General features: G+C 41.6%; 1 protein-coding gene across 2 annotated transcripts in view; it reads right to left on the minus strand.

Annotated features, from left to right (window-relative positions):
• Positions 1 to 18223, minus strand: part of IQGAP2 (IQ motif containing GTPase activating protein 2) — a 267741-nt gene that overhangs the window by 218672 nt on the left and 30846 nt on the right. For both annotated transcript variants that reach the window (XM_070517917.1, XM_070517918.1), the window contains exon 2: positions 5578 to 5677. In XM_070517917.1, the coding sequence (XP_070374018.1) occupies positions 5578 to 5677 (100 nt within the window). The remainder of the gene's footprint in view (positions 1 to 5577; positions 5678 to 18223) is intronic.

Here is an 18223-nt window from a genome sequence, read left to right on the forward strand (position 1 = left end):
ATATCCCTGTGCTGCTTTTTGTGTGGACATAAGCCTTCACTCTGTTGGGTAAATAGAAGGAGCACAATTGTGGGATCATATGGTAAGAGTATGTTTAGTTTTGTAAGAAACTGCCAACTGTCTTCCAAAGTGACTGTACTATTTTGCATTTCCACAAGAAATGAGAGAGTTCCTGTTGCTCCACATCCTCATCTGCACTTGGTGTTGTCTCTGTTCCAGATTTCAGCCATTCTGATTGGTGTGTAATGGTATCTGATTGATGTTTTATTTTGCATTTCCCTAATGACATATGATGTCGAGCATCTTTTCCTATGTTTACATGCCATCTGTATATCTTCTTTGGTGAGGTGTCTCTTAAGGTTTCTGGCCCATTTTTTAATCAGGTTGTTTTCTTATCATTGAGTTTTAAGTGTTCTTTATATATTTTGGTTAACAATCCTTTAGTCAGTGTGTCTTTTGCAAATATTATCTCCCAGTCTGTGGGAGAAGATAGTCTCCTGTCTTCTCATTCTCTTGACATGGTCTTTTGTGGAGCAGAAATTTTTCATTTCAATGAAGTTCAGCTTATCAATTCTTTCATGGATGCCACTGGTGCCATATTTTAAAAGCCATTACCATATTCAAGTTCATCTAGTTTTCTCCTTTGTTGTCTTCTAGGAGTTTTATAGTTTTGTGTCTTGCATGTAGGTCTGATCCATTGAGTTAATTTTTGTGAAGGGTGTAAGGTCTCTGTCTAGATTCATTTGTTTGAATATAGATGTCCAGTTGTTTCAGCACCACTTGTTGAAGAGACTGTCTTTGTTCCATTGTATTGCTTTGCTCTTTTATCAAAGATCAGTTGGCTATACTTATGGGAGCCTATTTATGGGCTCTCTCTTCTGTTGCATTGATCTATTTCTTTATTCTTTTACCAAAACCACACTGTCTTGATTTCTGTAGCTTTATATTAAGTTTGAAGTTGGGTAACATCAGTCCTCCAACTTCGTTCTTCTCCTTTAACATTGGGTTGGCTACTCTGGGTCTTTTGCCTTTCCATATAAACTTTAAAATCAGTTTGTTGATATCCACAAAATAACTTTCTGGCATTTTGCACTGAATCTATAGATCAAGTTGGGAAAAAATGACACCTTGACAGTATTGACTCTTCCTATCCATGAACATGGAATCTCTCTCCATTTATTTAGTTCTTCTTTGATTTTGTCCAAAGTTTTGTAGTTTTCCTCATATAGATCTTGTACATAGTGTGTTAGATTTATACCTAAGTATTTCATTTTTTGACTGCTAATATAAATGGCATTGTGTTTTTAATTTCAAGTTCCACTTATTGTTATTGGTATTTAGGAGAGCAATTGACTTTTGTATATTAACCTTGTATCCTGAGAGCTTGCTATAATTGCATATTAATTCCAGGAGGTTTTTCATTTTTTCATTCTTTCAGATTTTGTACATAGTCAATCATGTCATCTTCGAACAAAGACTGTTTGTCTTCCTTTCCACGTCTACCTTTTATTTCCTTTCCTTGTCTTATTGCAGTAGCTAGAACTTCCAGTATAACATTGTAAAGGAGTGGTGAGAGGGGACATCTTTGGTTTGTACCTGATCTTAGTGGGAAAGCTTCTAGTTTCTCACCACTAAGTATGAGTTAGCTGTTGGTATTTTGTAGATAGTCTTTCTCAAGTTGAGGATGTTCCCCTCTATTCCTAGTTTTCTAAGAATTTTTATCATGAATGGGTAGTAGATTTTATCAAATGCTTTTTCTGCATCTGTTGATATGATCATGTGACTGTTCTTATTTAGCCTATTGATTTGATGGATTACATTCATTGATTTTCAAATGTTGGACCAGACTTGCAGACCTGGGGCAAACCCCACTTGGTTGTGATTTGTATGGTTCTTTTTATACATTGCTGGATTCAATTTGCTAATATTTCTTATAGTTGAATAATGTTTCATTGTATGGATATACCACATTGTTTATCCGTTCATCAGTAGATGGACATTTGAGTTGTTTCTACTTTTTGCTCTTATGAATAATGCTTCAGTGAACATTTGTGTGCAGGTTTTTGGGTGGACATAGGCTTTCAATTTCCTTGGGTATACCCTTGGTGGTGGAATTGCTGGATCATATGGTAACTCTGTATTTAATGTTTTGGAGAGCTGCCAGACTGGTTTACACAGTAGCTGCACCATTTTACAATCCAACCAGCAATGTATGAGAATTTCAATTTCTCTACATCCTTGCAAACACTTGTTATTGTTAGTCTTTTTGATTATAGCTATCCTAGTATGAAGTGGTATCTCATTGTGGTTTTGATTTGCATTTCCCTAATGACTGATGTTAAGCATCCTATCCTATTCTTTTTGTCCACTCATATATCTTATTGGGAGAAACGACTATTCAGAACATTTTCCCATTTTAAAACTAGGCTATTTTACTTTTTATGTTGTTCTAAGAGTTATTTTTCTAGATATAAGTCTCTTATCAGATAAATGATTTGCAATTATTTCCTGCCATTCCATGGATTGTCTTTCTGGACGGAATCCTTTGAATCAAAAAGGTTTATTGTTTATGATGTCTAATTTATCTATTTTTCTTTCCTTTGCTTGTGTTTTTAGTGTCAAATCTCAGAAACCATTGCCTAACTCAAGATCACAGAGATTTACTCCTATGTTTTCTTCTAAGAGATTTATAGTACTTTTTCTCACATAAGGTTAATCATCCATTTTAAGATAATTTTGGTATACAGTATGAGGAAGGGGACCAAATCCATTTTTATGCATGTGTATATCCAGTTATCTCAGCATCCTTTGTTGAAAAGGCTATTTTGTCCCCCATTGAATTGTCTTGATTGATTTTTGGGTTAAACTAAGTTTGTATTCCTGGGATACTTGATGGTATATAATCTTTTTTATATGTCACTGGACTCAGTTTGCTAGTGCTTTGCTAAAAGAATGTTATATTTGTATTCATAAGGGATATTGGCTTATAGTTTTCTGGCAGTATCTTTGTCTGATTTTGGTATCAGAATAATTCTGGTCTCAAGAGAATGAATGAATTGGGAAGTGTTCCCTCCTCTTGTGTATTTTTGGAAGAGTGGGAAGTTTTTTTGATTACTAAATTGATCTTTTTTCTTGTTATAAGTCTATTCTGATTTTTTATTTCTTCTTGAGTCAGTTTTGGCAGTTTGTGTCTTTCCAGGAATGTGTCCATTTCATCTAGGTTATCTAATTTGTTGGCATATAATTGTTCATAGTATTCCCCCATCATCTTTTTTATTTCTATAATGTTGGTAGTGTTATTCCTCTGAATAAAGGAACTTTTAAACAATCTGATATTATCATAGAATCTTGAAATTAATAAAACCAAAGTTAAAGATATGGTGGACTACTGCAAGTCTGAATTTTTACAAATTCTGAATTACAGGACATACAAACTAGATATCCTTCCAGTTCTCACTCTGGAAAGAAAAAAAAAAGAGGCACAAAGACTATGAAAAGCCACATAATTTTTACATACTCCATGACCAAAAATCAGCTTCCCTGAAAGTCACAAAAAGTACTCAGATTATAATAAAAGATTCATAAACACATATCACATCTAATCTCTTCTTGTAAAATAACTTTATGAAAATCACCTTAGACGAAAAACTGTATATTTTATAGTCTATTCTTTCAATGAAATTATTCCTAAGGAAGCTTCCTTCAAAGAACCTGGGCTAATTGTTATGTTGACTTTTCTAAAACAAAATTCAATTACAGAATTTTGAAAATACTGAGATGACAAGCTTTCAAGCTATACTGATACCACTTTGATACATTCAGGACAAAACTATGCTTCTGCTATCACCATACACCTGACTGGCACTATAGTTTATGGAACACTTAAACCCTCTTGATTTTAGTTGCTTGTCAGGAAAAAAAAAAAAACCCATAAAGTAAGTAGGGCAGGTGGTGGTAACACCTTTATCATCTCATTACAGAGGAGACAAAACTGAAGTTCCCACAGGTTAGATGACCCACCCAAGGTCACACAGCTCATAAGTGGTGGAGCTGGACCCAGGAAATGCAGTGTGGGATTCCAACCACACCTTCTCCTCTGGGTAACACTGCTTCCCACTTATCAAAAACAGAAGGAAAAATTTGGAATCGAAAGTATGTGTCAGGAGGAAGTTTCCACTAATTCTCCTCAAACTTTTTCATTGAAAGCCTGTTTATTTTGAATGTCTACAAATCACTCTCCTTATCTAACTTTTTTTTAGCAACAACTTGAGTAAAAGCTTGTTTCTAATAATCTGAGACTAATAGCAAGCCCTTGGTGACCTGCTACCTAGCTGTAGATGCCACAGATATGTTATATAACCTTTAAAACTTAACTTTAGAGCTTAGAGTTACAGGACACTGTTAAAATATTAAACAACCCTGGGAAATCCTCTTTTAAGCAATTTTGAGGCCAAATTAGCACACGTCACTGAATGTTCTTATACAAAACACTGATTTAAAATCTCATTCTTCTGGCTCTGTAGACAGCTATTTATCAGTGATCAGAGATAATTAACACCAATGATGATTAACTCAACGTGCATTTTCTATATAGATGAGAGAGCTGGAACATAGCATCTGTCCATGGAACAATATGTTGCTCAATCACAGCACAAAGCATTAAGTCAGAATCTAACTCATGGCGTACGGGCTCTGCAGTATTTGCCCAGCAAAGAACAAAGTTCTTCTGGTTCCTCTGATGCAGAGGCGAAAGTGCAAATACTTTCTTTATCTTCACTTTCTCCTTGCAGGATCCAACATCTACTTATGATCTAAAAAGTCTCAAAGAGTCAGTGTGATCTTAGAGACAACATATCCTAAGGGTCACACACCCCCGGGTTAAGGAGATTGCTGCCATAAACCTGCCCTCCAGCAGAGTGACCCATGGACTTCAGTCCAAGATGCTGTCGTCCTACTGGGCATGGATAATCATTGGGGTGGGGGTGTGGAAAAGATCTGAGAAGCTCTAGGGGAAAAGGAGGTTAATTTAAGCCTTTGCTGCTCTCTTGCATCCAAGCCAAGGAGATGAGGAATTTGAAATAAATCTCAATTTGCCCAGAGATTCCCAGGGAGGCTCTGAGGAAGAAGACAGAACAGTTGCCTCTCTAGAGCCTTGCCCTTGGCTGTGGTTTCTTAATTCTGCCTGACCATTTCAACAAATATGGCGGTTCTTCTCCCATTACCCTGCTGCCAACAAGACTGCAAATGAGTTATTAAAAGCATTGGACCCCCAGGGGCCTGCCCAGTGGCTTAGTGCTTAAGTTCACGCACTCCTCTTCAGCGACCTGGGGTTTGCTGGTTCGGACCCCAGGCACAGACCTACCCACTGCTTATCAAGCCATGCTGTGGCAGGCGTCCACATACAAAATACAGGAAGATGGGCACGGATGCTAGTTTAGGGCCAATCTTCTGCAGTAAAAAGAGGAGGATTGGCAGTGGATGTTAGCTCAGGGCTAATCTTCCCGCTCAAAAAAAATATAGTACCCCAAAGCTTATCTCCAAGAGAAGGTGCACAAATAGACTAAGTCTGGGTCTTACCTTTTGGCTTCCTCTAGGTGGCACAAATATTCATAAGCAATGTTCTGCCGCCTCCTCTCATCCATCTCCTCTGCAGAGAGCCTTTCATCGTCCACAATAGCTAGAAATAGAGGATAACATCATATTACTTGCAAGGGCAGTGTTCATCACACAAACACCTGAGACAATCAACTATAAAAACTCATCTGCAGATCAACACTGAACACTGACAGACAGGGCTACTGAAACATCAAGCATAGAAACAGATTTGCCTTTGGATTTTAAATATTATACTATTTCTAGAAAACAATGCAATCCTAAAGCATGGGTTGAAATTACTAAATAATAGAATGAGAATAGCAATCAGATTTCATAGACACGATGCCCCGATTTAGACAGCCTCAAATCAATTAGAGCATGGTCTGCTCACAACATCTTTCCTTAACAAGTTTGGAGAATTGGTCCAGTGGGTCGGCTTGGACCATCCTGAAAATTCTAGGGTTGAACAAAGAATCTACAGGGACTTGTGTTTTCCCACTGCTAGAAGGAATTAAGCCTCTCATCCAACCCAAATCCTATTTTACAGATGCCAAAGTCCCTAAAATTCTTCCTCCGCTTATTTCTTGGCCATTATAAGACTAACCTTCCTGGTCAACAGGTATCCAAAGAAAAACGTAATGGAGACAGAAATTGAGCAGAGTTTTCAAGCCCACACTCTTTATTCCAGCACAAACCTGGTTTATCGATGTCCACTTCGGCCCTGCTGTTCTGTAGAGAACACAGCCTCCCCATTTCCTGACTGCACTTCCTCTGCCTGTGGTCTCAACAGCACCCAACAATGTCCACTGTCACACCAGCAACTCTTAGCTGTCTGCCTAATTGACTACACTCCTTCCTCAGCAAAAGGACCCCTTTTCCTTCTTTGATTCTGAACTTTAATTCTGATGGCTATAAAATCAGTTTGGTCTCGAGTTTGTTAGGTTACCCATCTAATGAAGCCACTGTGCACCGGTGGCAGGGTCACAGGGGCAAGAATGTTAGTATCTGCTTTCTCATTCCCCAGCTTCCAGCTCCAGTCAGCCATTTCATAAACGGGACCCCTGGTCCCAAGCAGAAGCGATAAGGATGTGAAGGTCACCATCACCCCTAAGAAAGGCCAATCCCATACCCTACTGATGAGGAATCCAAAATATCATCTTGGCACACAAAAGGAATTAAGATCAAATTTTGAACTCTTACTGGATCAAGCATGGTGCTAAACACTTAATATCTAAAAATAATACCAAACTCTCCAAGAACGCAAAAGAAAAAAGAGATTAAATTTACATCAATATAAAATATGGCAGAAGACCATAAGCACATAATACTACTAGATGCTTATTTACTGAGCACTTACTTTGTTTCAGGGCCTTCAGCAGTGATTTCTATGCAGTGTCTCATTTAAGTCTCATCATTCTATGAGGCAGGTAATTTATCCCACTTTACAGCTGACAAAGCAGGCTGAGAGGTCATTTGCCCGAGTGAAGAGCAGAAATATTAGAGCTAGAAATATTTGGATGGGATGGAGAAAACAAGAAAGGTATGGAAGAGCTTCTCTGTTTAAGGAGGAGAAGAATAGGAACCAGCAGGAGAGAGAGGTGGGATATGGAAGAGCACCAGGACAGGCCAGGGAGAGGCGTTTCCACACACATCCCATCCTCTCCCCACCCCTCCCAATTTTCCACTGTGGCTCCATTCCTTAAAACACGGAGACTTCATCCCAATGACACCAGCAGGGGTCAATATGGACTTGTAATTGGTCAAAGCATCTTCTTTTTGCTAATAAACTGAATCAGACCTAAACTTTAGAAGAGAGCTCTCAGGTTTAGGAAAAGTACAAAGCTCTTGAACAACCCTCCTCGGCACCTCCAGTGCACAATTCCAGGCCCTCAGCATCTCTCCCGTGGACTCCCACAACAGCCCTCAAACACCCTCCCAGCAGCCACCCCTCCACCCATTCTCTCACTGCCACCAGACGCATAATACATAGTCTAATACATAGTCCTACTGAAGGTATTCTCCCTCTCAAAACCTTTGATAGACCTCCATTCACAAGAACAAAGTTCTAGAACACTTTCCCTCTCCTCTCTACATGAAGTCTTTCTTTTAGTCACCCTTCTGGGCAGCGCCCGCCATGTTCCAGGACCATACCACTACCTCTGAGGCTTGAGTGCTTTTGTTCTCTACCTCCTTCCTGCCTGCAAAGCCATTCTCCCACTTCCTGTGTGACATCTTTGACATATTCTGAAGCAAGATTTTGTGGATCTCAAGGTCAGAATCCATCCGCTCTCCTCAGCACTTTGGTTCACGTTTTTGTCACTCACCACAGAAGGCCCCGCTGTAACTCAGGCATGTCTCCCTCTCCAAACAGGGGACTCCTTAGAGGAAAGGACTCTTCATTCATCTTTCCATTTCTCTCACATCTATCATGGCTCCCTGCACACAGAGAACACTCAAATATTTGCTGAAAAATTACCTTCCTGTGACTCTTCACTCAGTGTTCTAAGCAGCATCCCATAATGAATATACTTCGCAAATTATAATTTTCTTATGCAGGGTTTTCTTAGAAGATACCTGGCAGGCTCACATATCATCCCTTAATCTTCCATCTCCATTGTTCCTAACGGTTAATCCCCAGGACACCCCCTGACTTCCAATTCCTCATTTCCATTTCAGTCTAAAGACCGTCTCCCATTTCTGACAGGATATTTTCATCTTATGGTACCTTCTGACACACGGTAAAGCTTGAAAACAATAGGAAACTCCTAGTGAGAAGCTACGTGCTCACTCTACCCTCCCCAATTTGTAAGTGTGAGCACAGGGTTCACATTTAAAAAAGAGGCATTCTCACCACCACCTTCCTTCTTGGCTGCTGCTTCCTTCCAGCCTCAACCAACCCACCCAGGAGGAGGCAGAACCCCAGCAGCACTTGGTCCCTGGGCCTCTGCCCCGCCACTGCCTCCACAAGCCACGCAAGACTCCACCAGCCCAGGAGAGCTCCTGAGGGGCTCTCAAACTCTGACACCACCCTGTCCAAAGAGAAGATTTGACTTAACATTTGAACGTCTCCCACCACACCACCCCCACACACATGTAAAGTTTTAAATTCCATTGCAACACACCGGCCACAGATGATGGAATTCTACCTAGGTTTAAGGCTCAACTCAAGGGCCATTTCCTTCCCAAAGTCTTCCCGCTTGTTCCTGCTCAAAACGTCCTCTCTTCTGGTACCTCCTGTGCTGCTGCTTTAACAGTAAACTCCTAGGAGACATATTTGTGTCCTCATTGTGTCCAGCACACTTCCCTGCAAGGGCTGCATGCTCCATAAAAACATTTGATGAACAAGTAATCTTTTATCAGGAGAGATTAATAAAAGTGCCCTAACATGTCTATGCGGGGTAGTTTTATTTGCCTATTTACACTGAATAAAATAAAGGTGTGGTCATTGATGGAGCAAATACAGTACCATTCCACAGGCTTCACTCAGCAAACATTCAGTTCCTAGATTCTATGGGCTGGGCATAAGTGAGAGCTCCGGGAACGGGCAGTGAACAGAACAAGAACTGTTCACCCTCATGGGGCTTCCTTTTACACATCCCGGCCTTCCCTTCTGACCTGGCCCTCTGGACCATACACCCGGCCACTGCCCTTCCAACCACACAGACTTCAGTCTCAACTTCCTTCCTTCATGACCTGTTGTCAAAGTGAACGCCAAGGTTATGAGCGTGAGAATGTCTTAATCACACCAAAGCAGATCCTTCTAGGCCATAGAGGTCACCTGCATATATTTCTGCATTACTCAACTTTTACCAAGTAGCAGCTTCTGATACGAGCCATTGGCATGGATAATAACGCTGCCATTTAAAAGCCATCAGGGCACTATAAAGGAATTCACTTAAGCATGACTTTACCGTCCATAAAGCACTTTTCCGAGTCATTGTGTGGTTCCCATAATCACCCTGAGAGATAGGCATTATCTCCTTCTCACAAATGAGGAAACCGGGTCACGTGAGGGAAAGAGACTGCCTGTGGGTATTCACCGGGTCAATGGTAGAGCCAGGGCTGGAACTGAGGTCCCTCAGTGCCACAGCCCCCGATCTTTGCCCAGTGCCACGCTGCTGCTAAATCTGAATGAGCCGGGGAGACACCTGTCACCTCCAAACTCACGGGCGGGTCATTTAAATCTCTTCCGAATTGCTTTTATTTTAAAGCAACTTGATGAAACTGCAATTTTTTCTAAAGTTTATCTTTACTTGCTGCCTTGAACCCTAAGAAACTTGAGGACATTGTGAAGAACAGCTTCCTGAAGTATCAGCAACTTGCAAAACGCCCTTTGTAACGTTAGCTGACACTGGCTAAAAGATGGTATTTTAAAGCATAATATTCTGTGGAGATCACATTATACGCCTCATTCAGAGGCTTAAGGAGCCAAATGAGAGTGGGTTGGTAGAGGTGGTTTCGAAACAGAAGTATAAGTTAGAGACAGAAGGAAACTTAAGGAGTCCATTTCCCAACACCCACAAAATCCAATGTAAAAATAGCCCAAGATTGACCTCATTCATTAAGGAGTTGGCACGGTCACTGGTTAATTTCGGCTGCTCTTTTGCTCCCTTCACACAGAGACACCATGGCCACCATCTCCTTTGTACTAACATTCATTCATTCGTTCAACAAATATTTGAGTGGCTGCTTTGTGCTAATCTGTTCTAGGGATTGGACACAAAGTGACAAGTATGACACACAAGATCCCTCATGAAGTGTTTATTACAAATGATTGAAAGTTTGGCATAATGGCAGGACGTTTAGATAGGCAGAAATATACTGGAGAGAGGGTCAGCAAGAATCACAAAAACCAGGGTTGAGAATCTCTGTTTCATAAAATGGTATCACTTAAGGCATGTGCTTTTAGGGGAGAGCAGATTAGGAATATGCGGTGAATCACCACTTCACAGAAACATGCGACAGGTTAGCATTTATATACACATCATTATTTCTGTAAGGAACCCTGAATATCTCTTGGGTTATTTAATTCAATTCAAACGTGTATTGAACCATCTTCTAAGAGCCGGGACCAGGTTTTACCTGGGAGGGTACACCTGAATGGTTATCTCCCCACTCGCTGACCTTCAGGAATGGCTATGGGAAATAGTATGAATACCCCCAACAAAAGCACTAGAAGGAAGAGAATTGATTCTAAGACCCTAAAACTGGGGCCAGGGCAGCGTTGGGATAAAAGATGAGAGAACCCGAAGTCCAGGATTTCCAGTAAGCCAGTCCACTCAGTAAACGTGACCCGTGGTATGTTCTGGCTTCACACCAGCCTCCTGAAGCATTTCACCCCTGCTTAATCTTAAGCTTTAAAGGACCACATGATCAAACTTTCTTAAACTGAACTTTCTTTTGAAACATAGGCAAACCTGAGGTTGAAGCTGTGAGCAACTCAATACATATTCACAGGCACTCTGAAGAATCTGAAACAATAGAGATCATTGCCCCACGTGTTAACACGGGAGGCTTCATGAGGCCACTGAAATTAGGAGATAGTGCAGGGGCTCACATCTCATCCATCTCGACATCCCTAGCAAACGCCAGGTAAACAGCAGGTGCTCAGTAAAAGTTGCTGAACGGTGCGCTCAGCTTTGTGCTTGAAAGGCAGAGATGCTGTGTCCTTCACAGGTTTAGTCCCCCCACGTCCAACGCCCTCCTGGTAACACAGCCATCTCATGCAGATCCTAAGGGAAGGGAAACTTTATTTAAAGCCTGCCCTCCACACCTTCTGGAACTTCTCCCCCATCACATATTCTAAAAACTCTCCAAAACTATAAATGAGCACACAACTTGAGTGGATATTCAGGTTAGACACAGCTGTAAGGGGCTGTGGCCACCTCCTTTAATAAGACAAAGCCCTCAGTCTTCAAGTCCAGCATTAGAAGGCGAATTTTGTAAGTGGGGGAAGAAGGGTAACCAACTGAAACACACGGTCTACTTACAAGAATGAGAGTCTCTGACTGGCCACCAACTTCGTTTTTCCAGTGAAGTTACTAAGGCCCGGAATAGTTAGGAAGCTTCTTTGTCATAATTATTCAGGAAAATGAGGAAATATTTCCAGCTTTGTGAAAACAGTTAATCCTTTTCTGCAGATACACTTTAAAATGCACATAGCTTTAAGATCTACATATGAAAGACAGTTCTTGGATCCCACTTTGATATAAAAGGTCCCAAACTTTTTTCCCCCAAGAGTGTGATCATACTTAAGCACCTAAGATACCGTCTGTTTCTGCCAAGCCTGGACCTCAAAACTCAGGACACCTTTTCAGAACAGGACCTCATTTCTACAACCTTACACGTGAGTGAAATTAAGTCTGGCCCACTGTGCAAATTTGAACAACAATGTCTAACTTTTTTTTTTTTTTAATAATCTGGAAACTCAAAGCAGAGCATGGACATGTTAAGGCCCATATACAAAGCTGGGCCAGCCTGCAGACTGGGATGGGAGGGAGGGTCTATCTAGAACTTTGCTCAACTTGGGAGACGAATCAAAGGCAATGATTCCTAGATTTGGAATTTCTTAGACAATTATTTCAAAAAACATTTTGGGGACAAAAACCACCTCTTTTGCTACCAAGTAGGCAGGGAAATTCCATGTGCTCACTGCCTGCTCCTACACATCCCGTCATCCCCACACAAGTCTGAGCAAGGAAGAATGGAGTGTCAAGCTTCCAAGGCCAATTTAAAAATTTTAACTCCAACAGTTAAAATTACAGAAGACACTATAAAATCTTTAGTCTGGATGAGCTGCTTCTGTATTTAAAGGAAAGCAAAGGAATTCAACCCCCCTCTACTTGGGTATGAACTTTTTCTACTTAACATGTTCAGTGCAAAACGCTCCAAATTATGCAGAACCAGTCCTAAAATGATTCTCTCTGTTCTCTATACATAATGAATATTTTAAGGACACAGGTGTTTACCTAAACTTCAACACCCCACCGGAACAGCGATATTTTACAACTGTTAAATGGACTTAGCAGGTATATAAGGACAGTCCCTTGGGCTGTTTCAAGGAGTCACTGCTAACACTTCGTCCCTATCCTCTCAAAACTACCCTAAAGAACCCAGAATATCAGAGGAAATTTCTACAAAGCTGGGAGCCTTATAAGACAAGAGATCAGGGGCCGGCCCTGTGGCCGAGCAGTTAAGTTCATGTGTTCCACTTCAGCAGCCCAGGGGTGGCTGGTTCGGATCCTGGGTGTGGACATGGCACTGCTCATCAGGCCATGCTGAGGCAGTGTCGCACATGCCACAACTAGAAGGACCCACAACTAAAATATACAACTAGGTACTGGGGGGCTTTGGAGAAAAGAAAAAAAAGAAGACAATAGAATAGAGAATCTTGCCTAATTTTCCCTTGACTATTAGGAGAAAGAAAGAAGTCACAAATAGTTAAAAGGTAAGTACAAGAAAACAAAACAACCCCTGGTTATGAGTAAGGCTTCTTATGTGTCTCTTTCACAAGTACATTATCTGATTTCTCTGACCAGGGCGAGCTCTTTTGATGCACGTGTGACAAGTAGCAGACAGAAGGGAAACACTCAAGGAGCACTTGTTGTGCCCAGATATTTGACATACAGTATCTTTTAGTCGCTGCAGCCCCCTTTAAGAGAGGAATTTGAATCTCCACTTTTCTGCCAGAAAACAAACTCAGAGAGGTTAGGTAATTCAGGTTTAGGTAATCATTAAGATCATAAAGCAGTTAAATGGCAGAGCTGTGATTCGAAACAACTCTGATTTCAAAGTTCTGATCTTTGTACCACACCCCAGTGCCGCCTCCCTGCAGATGCGCAAACATTTGAGGGTGTTATGAACGGTGTCATGCGGTCTCACTCATCAGTAGATAGATCTAGGTGAGTTTGTTTTTCCTGCTGGAAGCCATATAAATTAATGCTGTTATCTTGAGAAAGTATAGAAAGTAAAATTATAGGCTTATTTCTCAGAGAGGCAAAAATCTCAAATGCAGTCTAACAAAGGAAGAAATATTAAAATAATATTCAATATAGCCAAGTTAGACTACATCGGGAACACAAGGGTTGTAACATGACCAAAACAAAAACAACCAAAAACTAAATGAGGCTACTCACACGATACAGCGTAACAAAAGACACGTGATCAATAGATGCTGAGAACACATTTGAGAAAATTTAACATTCATCTGAGGCTCCCTCCTCCATTCTACTCCTCTGACTCCCAAAAGGTGAATTTCTGCTTAAACTGACAAAGATACCAGATAAAAAAAGGTGTGTGGCTGAGTGGGAAGGGCAGCAGCTTTAGGGTGCAATGTGCCTGTAATGGTGTCACACTCAGTCATGGATGAGTTAACCAGACACCCAGTGTCCTCATCTGTGAAATGGGATAATGTTACTTACCCCATGAAGCTGGTGTATGAGTATTTTAAAAAATATTTAAAAATTATATTATTAAATTATTTAAAGTTATAATATGATTATTAAATAAGTTATAAAATTTATAGATTTATATAATAAAGACAACAGATATTCAGCTGTTTTTTTTTTTTTTTTTTGAGGAAGATTAGCCCTGAGCTAACATCTGCTGCCAATCCTCCTCTTTCTGTTGAGGAAGACTGGCCCTGAGCAAACATCTGTCCCCATCTTCCTCTATTTTATGTGGGATGCCTGCCACAGCATGGCTTGACAAGCAACGTGTAGGTCTGCACCCAGGACCCAAACCAATGAATCCCGGGCCACTGAAGCAGAACGTGTGAACTTAAGTGCTGCACCACGGGGATGGCCCCTCAGCTAGTTTTTTAAGGATAATTGATTAGCCTTAATTTTCCTTCCCTTGGTGGCTTTAGCATCTTATCTCCCATATAATTTGCAAACTGAATATATCTGAAGTTATATAAATTGGAAAAAAGCACCACAATTTTAATTCCACACATACATGCACATATTGAATATATATATTTGTGGGTATATATTCTTAATTATAACAATTACATAAGGTTATGTTATTATATGCACTATAATCGAGGGGGGAAAGCCTAAAAGGAAATAGCAAAATGTTAAAGCACGTGTTCCCCAAAGGAGGGCTCTGGGGTTTTTTTCCTTAACTTTTTTTGATTCTTACACATTTTCCAAATACTCCCTTCCATTGATGCATATTACTTTAGTGTATCTATATCAGAAATAACAAAAGATTAAATAGTTTTAATGTTGAGCTACAGAAAAATTTTAAAAATATAATGAGGAATAAGCTTAATGCCAGTTCCGTTGTGAATGATGTCTTTCCTGCACCTAATTGAGCCATTTGAACTTCTAGAAAAGGATCACAGTCACTCAAAATGTAGGATGATTAGTCAGCTTTATTGGGAGGAAGAAACCCCAAAGTTCAAACCAACAGCAGAGAGGAAGCTGATGAATGCCCTGATAGTCTGTTGGAAAGCCGTAAGCGCCTGAAGAGCTTGGGTGTGACAAGCTAATGAGAGAGAACAGGTAGGTTAAAGGGTGAGAGGAATGGAATGAACGGCAGGAGACCCGATCTGCAGAATGAAGCGAAGGCTGCAATGAGCATGTGTGACACGGCACCCTACAGGTCTGAGCTGGAGAGCAGAGGAACACAGCGATGCTTTGCAAGGGCACAATTTGGCAACAGAGTGAACAGGATGGAGAAGAGCATGGTACGGGGGAAGGGCAAGGAAGCCAACAAGCAGCCGCCAACTCCCTTTGTGACTTCAGATGGTCGAGGTGGGAACGGCACAGGGCTCGGCACCGGAAAGGCACCCCAATATGCCAACTTCCATAAAGACAAGGCTGTAGCATTAAAGAGAAAAAAACACGGGAGCATCCCACTGCTCTGGGGATATACTAAGGAGCTGACTTTAAATCTAAACTTATATTTAGAAGTTTAATAAACAGAATTTGTAGGCTATGGTGTAGAACAGAAGGTTACTATTAATGCAGGCATATGCTGTTTGTTAGTGAGCGGGAATTAACACATGATTCAGGACAGTCAATTTTTAAAACGTGCCAAAAACTCAGCTCTGAAATGGATCATGCTATGCAAATGGAAATATGGTGACAATACAGTCATGGATCAAGAATCATTTCAACTTGATTTTGGACTAAAGCAGTTTAGGCTCGTTCTCGTGAGCAAGAAGCTTCTCTGGTTTTCAGTAGGACAAGAAAATTAGCATCAGTTTGCACATTTAGGGTTTGTGGGAGACTGGACTTGTGAGAAATTACAAAACACTGCATGTGACAGCAAATCAAGCAGCAGGACACTAACCAAATACGTCAGGCTCCTCAGGTTCACGGCAGTCACATACATTTATAAAGCGCTGCTACGTAAATTACCTCACAGGACTGTAACAGCCCGTCAGAGGGAGGGACGAGTATTACCACCTCCACTTGACTGAAACGAAAATGGGTAAGTGCTTTGCTCAAGGTCCCAGAGCTAGAGGATTACAAAGATGGTTTAATCTTTAAACCAACTTTAATTTCTTGGCTTTTGTTTAGCTTTTGCTGAACTTTTGGAGGTATCCTATTATATTACAGCAAACATATTTTTATTCTCTTAGGCCAACAATACAGGGAGCAGTAGGAGGAAATGGAATGGCTGATGTGGGAAGAGGGTTGAGTTGGCAAGAGTGGGGAGGCCAACACCGAGTTTGCAGGCTGTAGAGAATGTACACAAACCACGATTTTGTAAACTACTCAGAAAGTGTATAAAACGCCCAGGGAATGGCTCTCTTGTGGGAAAGAATTTACCCCATTTGGGCAACAAAGCTGAAAACATTCTGGTTTTGGCTTGTCGTGTGTTTTTTGTTCTAACAGGCAGCACCACTGCTCACAGAAAGTCCAAGGACCGAAGTTTAGAAGAGCAGACGTTCCTGTAAACACAATGAAAGACACCAAGGTTTTCACATATTATGATTTTTTAGTCCCAAACTCAACTGTACACAACAGCCAGGGCAGCAACTACCTTAAGTATAATTCCTGTTTTTCTGCTTCAGACTTAGATTAGTTACTGATCTCCCTCAAGCGTTTCTTCCTCGGCCGGGGACTGGATGCAAATCCCCTTGCACCCCATGTCTACTGCAGATCAGAGGATACAACCCGACTGCCTATCAGCCACCAGTTCCCTAGAGTAGCTGAATACAATTTCAGAATTAGGTCATCGTTTCTACCCCAGCCATGGGGGCCCTGCTAGCATTTGTGCAGCAGAAGTGTCTATGATTGTGAAGCCAAGTGAGGGTGGAAATTTATTCTCATTATTGGTCCACTAGGGGCAAAATGCTGGCAGAGAATTATGGAGATGCAGAGTCCTAAAACGCCTTCCAAGGGTCCTATAATTAAAACCAATAAATACAACAACAACAGAATGTTTTTCTTTTGCTGAGCAGCAAAGTCTCTAACTAATGGCTAAATAGCTACAGTGCACATCAGGGAAGTCAGAGGTAAGGAGAAGGGATGGCAGGGGTGAGAGGAAGGCCTCTGTGCCCCGGTTAGTTCACAGTCTAACAGAAAACACACAACAGTGGAGAAAAGTTAGGCCCTTTGGAAAAAGGGCAAACTACTTATAGGACAAAGACCAGCAAAGCCAAGGGGGAGAGAGAAGATTACTAGAGGGGGGATTAACGAGAGCCAGGTTCCTAGATTCAGAGAGTGTGAAGTCAGCTTTGAAGGAGGGGGCACACCGAGAGAAGAGAAGGCAAGTAGAACGGGGCGATGGCACTCGCGCTTCCACAGGCTCCTTCATCCTCATCTCCTGCCCCCTTCCTCGGCTTTCAAAGACTCCATTTTACGGAAACAGACCCAAGTGGGGCCGCTCCTCCCCACTCTTCCAAAAGTCTCTGAACTTCCCGAGGAGAGGACTGGGAGACTGGCCAGGACATTCGGAGCTCTTTCTAAGTGGTGCAGTTGAAAGGGGGACAGACTGTTGACGACACTGAGAAGACCAGATGGTAGCTTAGCATCAAGGCACTGGGCAGAGTTCACCTATTGCCAAGAGCTCTTTCAACCAAGTTCAGCCGGCACATCTGGTAACACTCATAATTGCAGTAGAACCACACAAAGGAATTGGGCATCAGTTGTTAAGTCACTGACATAAATTACTGTAATTACTCCTAATACTCAAACCAGGTTCCTTATTTTGCCAGGTCACCAATATTCAGAGTCAACAGGGATTTGCTTTCCCACGGAACATGTTCTGGGCTGCCTCCATGGGAGGCAGTGGTGGAGATCAAAGACGACAGCCCTAGATCTGCTCTTCACAACCCCTGGTTCCCTGGTCTCTCTCCTAGGGCTCCATCCGCTTCCATCCTGATGTCTCCACTTGGAGAGCCTTGAGCAGCACACCAAATGGGTTTCTGCACTCTCTGGTGGATTCTTCTGGAATGGTCTTAGGCAACTCCAAACCCTCCCCTATCCCAGGCTTTCTTCCCTCTTGATATCATGTTGGGATGAATAAGAGTCATCTAGAGAGAGATGAAGGGCAGAGAGAAGTGGTCCAGAAAGAAAAGAAAGAAGGCTGTGGCTTATAGCAGGTAGGAGCCTTGCTACACGAACAAGTCAGGAGAGGGACTGCTGAGGCTTCCATGTCTCCTTCACGCCCA

The sequence above is a fragment of the Equus asinus genome, chromosome 9 (genome assembly GCF_041296235.1).
Source record: "Equus asinus isolate D_3611 breed Donkey chromosome 9, EquAss-T2T_v2, whole genome shotgun sequence".
NCBI classification, from domain to species: domain Eukaryota; kingdom Metazoa; phylum Chordata; class Mammalia; order Perissodactyla; family Equidae; genus Equus; species Equus asinus.